The 12,039-nt window shown below is 35.0% G+C and overlaps 1 protein-coding gene across 3 annotated transcripts in view; it reads right to left on the reverse strand.

The window, feature by feature from the left end:
* Window positions 1–230: 230 nt before the first annotated feature.
* Window positions 231–12,039, reverse strand: part of CDH7 (cadherin 7) — a 127,816-nt gene continuing 116,007 nt past the window's right edge. For 2 of the 3 annotated variants that reach the window (XM_036120071.2, XM_036120070.2), the window contains exon 12: window positions 231–1,653. In XM_036120071.2, the coding sequence (XP_035975964.2) occupies window positions 1,160–1,653 (494 nt within the window). In that variant the 3' untranslated portion in view covers window positions 231–1,159. The remainder of the gene's footprint in view (window positions 1,654–12,039) is intronic. The other variant, XR_013443269.1, reaches the window with a different exon arrangement.

Raw genomic sequence — 12,039 nt, forward strand, 5'->3', positions numbered from 1 at the left:
AAAAAAGTCTTTTACTCAATACGTTTACAGCAAAAGAGGCTGGGGAAAACAAATTCTCAAATTCTTTGGAGCATATAGAACTTGTGACCTTGAAAAATCTTGCATCAAAAAAAATCTCAATTCTCTCTGAAATCTTTCTAAAATACAAATATTTTATTCCACTGTTTGGTACATTCTAATGGCTCAGATGAACAACTTCTATGTCCTTGTAGCTGTGCTCCTCTCTGAGATGTGAACTGCAACAAGGCTCAACTGCTCTACTATTTTTTTCTCCATTTCCATGCTTCATTTCCTTCGTGTAGCTCAGACTGGAGAAAAATCAGCATGTTCTGACGAGCTTAATGCTATGAGGCAGTCAGATGGACCTGAATTCAGTGGAGATTGGAGCTCCAAAATAAATAGAACACCAGGTGTCAAATAAAAAAAGCAAAGATAGTCTCCTGTATAAATCAGAAGAGATAATAAAAATCAATGAATAGACAGCAACTTTTTTCATACCTACACAAGCATCTCAAAAGGATTGCAAACTTTAAGAATGATTTACGTTTTTTCTTATTTGGAACACTTCATAATTTATTTGCTAAACAACGGTTTATGTCGCCTTAAACCAAATTTTATTGGCTTGTATTGGAGGATTGGGGAGGATTTTCTAAGAATTTATATATTGCTAAATGAAATATATTTGCTACCCAACAGCAATGAAATTCTGCTGGATTCTATAATCTAGCAAGCTAAACACATCACTGTAAATTAAATTTGTCCCAAGTTTTGATATGCAAGAAGTTCCAGGACTTTTCAATGACTCATCGTGTTCTGTTCTTCTCACTACAGTGCACACTTGGTTCACGAACAACACAGGGCACTACTTACTCATTGAGGTTAGGTGCTTTGCAGGTATCTGAGAGTTGCTATCTATTCACAAACCACTGAGCATTTCATTTTATCAAAAAGCCTTCAAATGCTCAGAGTCTGTGGTCAGTGCAGTCCCTTGGATAAGTCTAATGAAGATATGCTTCACCAAGGCGAAAACCTAAACAGTTAAAAATGGAGAGATATTTACAACCATTTTCTCTAGTAAGTTGAGTTCTCGTTTTCTGTATGGAGTGGGGTTTTTTGCTTTGACTTTTTCTTCAGTACGTTTCAAATTAAGGTTCCGGGGCTATGAGTACAAACTCTCCTGGCCAGTTCCATACATATCTGCAAGTCGTTTAAAGCGAGGCCCCCAGTCACTTAGGTAGTCATAATTCTGATCAGAGTTTGAGCTGATGGAATCTAAGGAGCTGAGTGATTCAGCCACTGAGCCATTTCCTTCAAATGCATATGTCTGCAAGGAATCATAGGGGGGAGCACAGGGATCCACATCAGCTTCTTTCAGTCTTTCCCAAATAAATTCCCGAAAAATGACATTATCTGGGATGCTTTTAAAAGTTGGTCGACTCAAGAACTGAATTTCTGGAGTCACATCCCTCCGAGTCTTGGTATCTCTGATGACGTTGAGATTTCTTAGTGCGGCCATGTCGAAAGCTTCTGTGTCTTCCTCTCCCCCACCTTCGTCATCATATCTCACGATATTTTCTCTGATATCTCTCTCCTCATCAAAAATGAGAGGTTCTTTTTTCCTTCTTCTCATGGTGATGATCAGGAGGATCAACACTAAAACAATGAGACAGGAAAGGGAAAGTTTCAGTAAATCGCCAACTGCCCCTCATCATGGTGAAATTAGGCCAATGATCTTGACTTATAGATTTCCTGCTCTTTAAAGGGAAATGAATTGGCCACCTACTTGCATGGGAATTCACAGCAGTAGATGTGCTAAAATTGCTAAAATGCCTTTGAAATAGGACACTTTTATACATCAAGAAACCCTTTTCCACACCTGTTCAGAACTGATGTCTCCCTCTTTAAGGCAACCTCCAAAGTATTTGCTAGAGCAAATTGAAGGGCCAGTTCAGGATAAATATAATAATTTCAAAGCTATGCAACACAAAGGGTTTTTTTTAACTCCTTAATTGCTGGAAAGGCAAAGTGACATTTATAAATGTTTTAGGTCTAATTTAACAACTGCAATTTTAGAAGGAAATGGATTTTAGCATTTGGTCAGGTTCTTTGAAGAAATGCCTTGTACTTGTCTAAGAAACTCTGCTGTTAAATAAAACCCAGTATGTCAGGCCATATATGAAGATTAAAAGCTTTTCTATAGTAAATTGAATCTCACTTTCAGGATGAAATACTGAACTTGGTCTTTACACATTCTATCTGGAGAGAGAGGTGGTGAGATTTTCAGCTTAGCCAAAGAGAGATTTATCAAAAATAATAAATAATAAAGCACATGGTGGCACTAGAAAGCTAAAGGACACCAGATTCACTGGCTATTATTTGGGTTTAAACCACCTGAATATACTCTTTGTATTTTTAATAAGTACACACTACTAAGAAAGATTCTGCTTCACTCAGGCTATGGATGACTGTGATGCTAGCTGAATTGGGAACACATCAGATTTCATGGGTGCTTGAATTAAGTTAAAAAAAAAAGTATTCTTGAATTTTGGAGTTCAAAATATATAAAGAATTATCTTTACTTACCTTTTTATTACATAAGCCAACTTTTTTTTCTTGAAGATCTAACAGGCCCAAAGGGACCATTACTCTCAGCCTGTTTTTTAAAAGACACTTGAAATATTTATATTTAAAATATAAGGTTTTAGTTTGGCATTAAACACACATTTGAAAATAAAAAAGTATAAAGCCAAGAAGGACATCACTGTAATTCAGAAAAATTAAAAGCAATGACTAGATGGGACATATTCCATCCTCTACCTCAATCAAACTAAAAAAAAAAAAAAAATCTAAGCACTTGATTAAATAATGCCTTTTCTGTTGTAATGTTCTGGCATGGGCCTTGAAAACAAATACATAGCTTTGCTGTCAAAATGGCCTTGGATAAAAGTCCAACCTTTTCACATATTAGCTGTGTGATTTTGGGCAAGTAACCCAAACTAACAGAGCCTAGCCACATATCATAATTATAGACAAATGTTACGAGGGTGAATTAGAGAGATTGGGGAATAATGTAGGTAGAATTAGTAGAGTGGCAGGCACTTGTTTGTGTGCCAAAGAGAAATTATCATTGTTATCCTCTGGCTAACCAAGAATGTGAACTCAAAATTTCTCCTCAGACCCAAGCAAAACAATGAAATTAGGTAACAAAGTAGAAGGTGTAGCAAATATATGGCAAGGCATGTGCACTAAAGATTAAATGAGAGACAGAAAAGGCAGTAAGGTGAAAAATGGAGGTCTGCAAATAGGACTTATCATTTGGCCCTCAGGATAATTCTCTGGGGTATGTGTCTTCTTGTTTGATGATGTCTTAAGCATGTGAAACAACCTGCCTATGGTCAATGAAATAAAATGCAATAGGTGGGAATGAAGTGTCCTCTACTTCCATCTGCCCCAGAGCCTTTGCACTTTCTAGAACACTATGAGCCTAGTGCTCCGTAGAAGGTAACTGAGATACAAGCTAAGAGCTCAAGTGACAATTTGCTAGTTCAGAGAAAGACACACCAGTAAATTTTAAGACATATGGATGAATAACATTTTAGATTCATGTATAAATAGAGCTTCTGAAACTTTTTATACGGTTCCCCCCAAAATAAAAGTAATTGCAACAGAAAGATAAAATAATACTTCCTGAGAAGTCAGGTAGAGAGAATGGAAGGGTGAGTATCAGAATCATGATGGTGGGGGCAGGAATATGAGAAATCTCTCACCCACATTGGAAGCAGAATTGAGGGGGAACAAATATCCAAACGAGTGCAGGAGGATACAAGAAATGAATGGGCATAAAAGTGAATGAGGCTATGAAGAGAGTAAGATATTATGTAATAATTAGATGCTTTTTTTTTTTTTTTAATTGACACAGAGAGAGGGAACACAAGCAGGGGGAGTAGGAGAGGGAGAAGCAGGCTTCCCGATGAGCAGGGAGCCCGATGTGGGGCTCGATCCCAGGATCCTGGGATCATGACCTGAGCCAAAGGCAGATGCTTAACCAACTGAGCCACCCAGGTGTCCCTAATTAGATGCTCTTTTAATTTAAATCTGTATTTAGGCAAAATATTTCAAAATTCCCAATTCTCTTTCCTTCATATAATTACAATGAATCTTGTCATATATAATATATAATGATTTTTTATAGGTTATATTTGTTTTATATGCTATTTTAACATATAAAACAAATATTTCTTACATTCTATTGTAAACGTACTTTCATGCTACTGATAAACTTACTTTTTGACACTCAAGTATAGCGCTCAGTAAAACTGAAACATGAAAGAACCCATAGGTGTGTCAGCCCTCAGGTTCAGTACCTATTAAGGATATTAATATCTTATAGAGTTTATTTTATTTCTCAATCTTGCCTGAAGCTGAGAAAAATGAAGTGTTTTAGAAGGCTAGAAAATTTAACATTTCAATGACTTAGGAGAATATTAATTTCTAACTACATGAGCACATATAAAAAATAAAATTTAACCTTTACGTAGAACAAGTATTAAGTGCTCTACAGGGTCTATGGAGATAATCCCTGTATTAAAAAGAATATTTTCTGCTTAAGTAAGCACGAGATTATATAGTTTAAGAGGTTTTTCTCATATGTCTTTTCTGTCATATGGACGATACTTCTGAGTGCAGACAGAAAAGATTTAGTCTAGACACGTGGCACTTATAATGTGTTGGTTGTTCATGAATTTAGATACGGTTAACAAATGTGTGTTAACCATTTATTACAGGCATTAGGCATGATGATGTAACGTTGCACGCAGAAGCAGGCACACTTCTCATGGAACTTATAATGAAATGGGCAGACTATTAATCAAATAATGAGAACTAAATGTAAAGGTAGAACTGTGATAATTATTCCCAAAGAAGGAAACATGAATAGTAGAAGAAACAGATCCACACAAGGCAGATTTACGCATCCCTGAAGGCTGATGCTAGGATGGGGGTGGAGAGGTGATATGGAAGATTATACTTGGCACAAGCAAGCGGTTAGCAAGGGTTGGAGCTGACAAGGCTGGGGAGTAAAGAAAGAGGTGGGAGATAACCAATGTGGTTTAAGGACTGCATGATATGAGCATATATGTTTTAAAAAAATCATTCTGATTGGACTCAGGATGGGAAGAGAAGATGTTAAGAAAGCAATTAGAATACTACAGCAGCAAAAGCATACTGGGTTAACTTAAATTTCTATTTTAGAATTCAGTTCTTTAACCGAGTATCCCAGTTATGTAAGCAATAGGGCTGGTTATTGGCAAAATCATGAGAGAGGATCCCTGCAGCCAAGCAGCTCAAACTTGGTAGCTATATATTTACAAAGATAAATATAGTATAAATCATAATGCAATTCACTGTGAGAAAGTACAGACATACACAGGTGCAAAGAAGCATGCAGATCAGAAGAGCATCATTCCCCCAAATTAAAAGAAATAAAAGGGAAGATGAAGAAAAATAGTGTAAAACACGTAGCATACTATAAAGTAGTGGTCCCCCATATTCTCATCACTGTAGTCTGTGACAGATACATATCCATTTTTACTTAATCATCTTGAAAGTATTTCAGTCCCACCTAACACACTTCCTGGAGGTTAACCACAGTATTGGCCCATACAATGAAGAAGCCCCCTCTCCAATAAACTCCCATCATCAAGTGTCTTATTTTCTTAAAGACAGCAGACACTAAAAGTCATCCAGGTTTGCTCTAGAAGCTTCAACATCTCCTTGTCATCCTGAATCCCTTGCACTGGATTTTCTAAACTTGCAAATGTCTGAATTCTCAATATTCAGTTTTGGTCCCCAGAACATTTGTACAGATGTGGTACAAACTGGTACCACTGCTAGATAAGTCTACTTATATTAAAGAAAAACTATTTCCCTTATTTCAGTCAATTCATTTAAAACCACTCAGTCATGTGAACTACTATCAAGCCAGTTCTTTTCCATCCTAAAACTCTATAAAATGTTCTTGCTTTAAATCAATTTGCAAGACTATTTACAAATTCATCACCTGTTAAATATCATTTTAAGTTTAACCTATTGTTTTGAGACTCACCAAAAGTTAAAACCTAAATTTCTTTTAATTCAACATTTTTTTACTGGGCATTGATTTTCTACAACTGTAATCCCTATAAGGTCAGTGATTTTATTCTCCACAGGTATATCTTGAGCACAAAAAGCAATACTTGATAATAAATATGCAGTCAAAAAATATTTGTTAACTATGGGTTGGAGATATGCAGATAACTCTTGCCATTGTGAAGTTCAATATTCTATATAAGGAAAAAGTAAATATTACATAATGCAACAGATGATTATATAGCAATATAACACATGCTAGGTAAATATGTATGGGAAGGTATGTTTTGACCAGGATGCTCAGAGAAAGTCTCAAAAAGAGATGACATGGAGGTAAGACTTGAAGGATAAGCTACTGTCACCTAGAAACACTATTTTCTCTATGGTCTCTATGGATAATCAGAATTTATTAGTCAATAAAATGGTTTCTAAATCTTCACTATCCAACATGGTAGCTACTAGCCACATGTGGCTATTGAGCATCTGAAATGTGGATATCCCTATTTGAAACATGAATCGAGAAGTGCTTTTAGTGTAAAATAGACATGTGATGTTCAAGACAAACTTTTTATTGATTACATGTTAAAATTATAATAGTTTGTTAATATTGCAATAAATATGTTATTAGCATTTACTTCACTTTCTTTTTAGTTTTGCTAATGAGACTACCTGAAATTTTAAAATTACATATGTAGTTCACACTTGTGAATCATAATACATTTCTTTGGGCAAAATACTAGAAAAATCTTGTGTATGATCTTAAGGTATACTACTCTAAAATTTTATTGCCAAATGACATATTGAACAGTGAAACAACTATTATACTACAATTATTACTGTGTCTATTAGGTGTAACTGAAAAAGGACCTACTCTAAATGAAAAATCTGTTAGTACAATCTGTATCCAAGTTCAGCAAATTATTATAAATGATTATCCACATCCATGTGCGAGTAGAACTTAGCCCTTCAATAAATTTGTTTTTTAAAATCTTCACTGTCTTTTGATCCTGTTGATTTGCATAAATATTACTAAAAACCTGTTACATTTTCTGCATTTGGCTGGTTTCTCTTCAGATGGCACTAATTAAGTTTCACAAATTTTCTTTAATTTTGAACTTGAACTTTGGTGGCTTCAGATCAGAAACAACCATGACAGAGAAACATCTCAACACCTTTCAGTGTCACTTCCAAATTCCCACCACTTTCTCCATGCCTGGAGCTACACCAGAGTTCCATACTCTCATCAAAAAACAGGTCACTAAGTGAGAATTTTCCAATCATTGATTTATCTTCAACTACACTCAATTTTACTGACTTTTATAAAAGTAGCCTATTTCATATTTCCACATTCTTATATCCTGATTGCCCTGAAGCCAGAGAAATCGGAGTTTTTCTGGATTATTCCCCTGAGACTAAGGTTACCAATGGTCTTGTTGACATCTACCCAATCCAATGGGCACTAGTCAGCCCTTAGTTTACATGACATGTCTATCATATTTGACACAGAACTTCAATCAGAAAACATGATATGGGTGAGTTTTCTTGAATTAATAGAATATTATAGTAATTCTTACAATTAAAAAAAAAAGTTTCTCCTTTCAAGTATGGTTTGGTGGCTGCTCTTCTCTAGGTAATACCTTGGGTAAATCTTCCTCAAATTCTGTACTTGGCTTCTTCCTTTTTCACCCAACACTCTTTCTACATGAGCTCAATGAAATCCAATAATTCAACTATTTTATATATATGGCAATTGGTAAGGGCTCTGACATATAAATCTCCTATCTAGCTCTCTGAATAAATCAGACCATATTCATAAATGACTAGTCATAATTTTTATTGATAATAAAAACATATGGACTGCTCAGAATATATTAAATACTTAATATATGGCAATTATAATTTTTAATTGCTACTATCACTTATTTTGCTATAACAACTTTCTGCTCAAATATCTCTTTCCAGATTTCAACCCATTAACTTCAATCTGTTTCATATCTTGTGTTCTTTTGTCAAAAGAATACCCAAACCAGAAACTTCCAGGTCATCTTGGACTCGAACTTCACTTCCTCCTTGTATTTACCTCTTGCTCATCTCACTACCTTAATGAACCAATTATATAGTGTAACCCCTGGAGTATACCTCAAATCCCTTGCTTAAACCCACATTTACACTGACTCCCTGCCTCTACTTAGGATATTTTACTTTGCCCTGCCTCAGTTTCCTCCTCTCCAAAATGGAAATAATAGAACTTAACTCATAAAAACTATCTTATGGTAGCTTTATAAGGATTGAGTTTATATTTGTAAAGTTTAAAAATATATAGTAAGCACAATAATAGGTTATATATGATTAGCTTCTATAATAAAATGTTAAGCAATATAGTTCCTATTCCTCTGGCTCTTGCTAAAATTTGACTTATATAATAGGTACACAAAAAGAAAAAATTTTACTTGATACGTGTGATTTTTGATAACTCCCTATTAATTTAGTTATTTGATATCTATGCTATTCTATTTATTGGATGGTAAAATAATAGAGATAATTATTCTGGAGAAGCTTAAAATATGTGGCAAAGACAGGAAAATGAATAGAATGTGATAAATACTATTTACAAATGCATCCCAAAATATTTTTTCCTCCTGCATTCCTTGTATTAGGCCGCAAGAATACACTGGTTTAAAAAGAAAGATTAAGATCAGTACTCTCAAGGTGTTCTTAAATTTGAGCAAAGCGAATAAATATGTTTACAAATTGTGATAACTGACACAAAAGAAATAACGTTTCGTGATAAAGAATTGTAGGTGTTGATGCAGCATGCCTGGCATCCCTGGCCCATGCCTACTCCAGCTTCAACTCTCTGGCCAAGGTGTCCCAAGCATGGCATGCCCAGGGACCCCCCCCCCCCCAGGTCACACCTGGTCTAGATCTAGCTCCAGGCATCCCACTAAGGCAGCCCCAGCACAGTGTGCCCCAGGATCCCTAGTTTCCCAGACAAGCAAAACCTAAAGGAGCTCATCATCACTAAACCAGACTTCCAAGAAAAGTTAAAATGTCTTCTTTAAGTGGAAAAGGTCATAACTAAAAATAAAATACATGAAAGAAAAAAATCTCACTAATAAAGGCAAATATATAATAAAGGCAATGGATCAGCCACTTAAAAATCTCATATGAAAATTAAACCAAAAAGACATAAAATATGACATCAGCAACATAAAATGTGTGTGTGGGTGGGGGAGTACAAATGTAGTGCTTTTAGAATGCACTGGAAATTAAGTGACTATCACCTTAAAACAGACTGCTGTATTTATAATGTTGGTATATGTGAACCTCACAGTAACCAAAACCAAACCTACAAAAGAACCCCAAAATCCCAAAACCTACAAAAAAATAAAGAAAACCATCAAACCACAAGAGATCAAGAGAAGAAAGAAACAGAGAAGAACTACAAAAACAATCAGAAAACAATAAAATAGCAATAAGCATATACCTATCAATACATTTTAAATGTAACTAGACTAAATGATCCAATCAAAAGGCATAGGGTGGCTGAATGGATAAAAACAAGATCTATTTATATGCTGCTTATAAAAGACTTACTTTAGATCTAAAAACACATGCAGATTGAAAGTGAAGGAATGGAAAAAGATATTTCATGCAAATGGAAATAAAGCTGGAGGAGCAGTACTCATATAAGATGAAATACACTTAAAACAAAGACTGTGACTCCAAGAAGACAATATAACATTTGTAAATATCTATGCGCCCAACATATGAGCATGTAAATATGTAAAGCAAATTTTAGCAGACATAAAGGCAAAAACTGACAGTAATACAAAATAATAAGGGGACTTTAACACCCTACGTGCATCAATGAATAGATCATCCAGACTGAAAATCAATAAGAAAAAATGGGCCTTAAACAACACATTAGACCAAATGCGCTTAACAGATATATAGAGAACATTTCATCTAAAAACTTCAGACTACACTTCTTTTTTGAAGTGCACATTGAACATTCTCCAGGATAGATCACATGTTAAACTGCAAAACAAGTTACAATAAATTCTAGAAGATTAAAATTATATCCAGCATCTCTTCTGACCACAATAGTGTGAAACTAGAAATCAATCACAAGAAGATAACTAGAAAAAAACAAAACATGTGGAGACCTAAAGCACATGCTACTAAACAATGTGTCAATAAAGAAATCAAAGTTGGAAATACCTTGAGACAAATGAAAATAAAAATGAAAACACAGCTTTTCAAAATCTATAGGATACAGCAAAAGCAGTTCTAAGAGGAAAGTTTATAGTGATACGGGCCTACCTCAAGTAAAATCCCAAATAAACCATCTAGCTTTACACCTAAGAGAAGTAGAAAATGAACAAACAAATTCCAAATTTAGAAGAAGAAGGAAATGATAATCTGAGTGGAAATACATTAAAGACTTTAAAAATAGAAAAGATCAATGCACAACTAAGAGCTGTTTTTTTTTTTTTGAAAATATAAAAAAAAAAAAAACAATAAGCCTCTAGGCAGAGTTTTCAAGAGAAAAACAGGACCCATATAAATAAAATCAGAAATAGAAGTTAAACTGATACCACAGAACTATAAAGGATCATAGCAGACTACTATAATTATACACCAACAAATAGGATAACCTAGAAAAAAATGATAAATTCCCAGAAACACAACCTTTCAAGATTGAATTATGAAGAAACAGAAAATCTGAATAGGCCAATTACAAATAATGATACTGAATTAGTAATTAAAAAAACTCTCCAAAAAATGAAGAGGAAGGACTGCTTCCAAACTCCTTTTACAAGGCCAGCATTACCCTGATACCAAAACCAAAGACATTGAAAAAAAAAAAAATTACAGGCCGATATCCTTGATGAAAATAGATTCAAAAATCCTCAACAAACTATTAGAAAACCAAATTCAGCATTACATTAAAAGAACTATACACCATGGGGCACCTGGGTGGCTCAGTCGGTTAAGCGTCTAACTCTTGATTTTGGCTTAGGTCATGATCTTGGTGTCCTGGGATCAAGTCCTGCAATGGGCTCCCTGCTCAGTGGGGAGTCTGCTTATCTCCCTCTCCCTCTACCCCTCCCCTGCTCACTCTCACTCTGACATAAATCTTAAAAAAAATATAAAAGAATTATACCCCATGATTATGTGGAATTTATGCCAAGGATGTTTTAACATCTGCAAATCAATCAACCTTATATACTACATTAACAAAAATGAAAGCTAAAAATCATATGATCATCTCAATAGATGCAGAAAAAGCATCTGACATAATTCAACATCTGACATTTATCAACATGATAAAAATTCAACAATGTGAGTATAGAAGAACCACACCTCAACATAAGAAAGGTCATATATGACAAACCCACAGCTAACATCATATTCAAGGGTAAAAACTAAAAGCTTTTCCTCTATGATCAGGAAAAAGGCAAGAATGCCCACTCGTCACTTTTATTCAACATGGTACAGGAAGCCCTAGTCACAGCAATTAGTCAAGGAAAAAAAAGGCATCTAAATTGGAAAAGAATTAAACTGTCACTATTTGCAAATGACATGATACTGTATACAGAAAACCCTAGAGTCCACCAAAACTACCAGAACTAATAAATGAATTCAGTAAAAGTCACAAAAATTAACATACAGAAATAGGTTGCATTTCTCTACACTATAACAAGCTATCAAGAAAGAGAAATTAAGAAAACAATCATATTTACAACTTCATCAAAAAAAATTACTTAAGGGGGTGCCTGGGTGGCTCAGTCAGTTAAGTGTCTGCCTTTAGCTTGGGTCATGATCCAGGGTCCTGGGATCGAGCCCCACATTGGGCTCCCAGCTCAGCGGGGAGTCTGCTTCTTCCTCTCCCTCTACCCCTCCCCC

Source organism: Halichoerus grypus, chromosome 13 (assembly GCF_964656455.1).
Source record: "Halichoerus grypus chromosome 13, mHalGry1.hap1.1, whole genome shotgun sequence".
Taxonomy (NCBI): Eukaryota; Metazoa; Chordata; class Mammalia; order Carnivora; family Phocidae; genus Halichoerus; species Halichoerus grypus.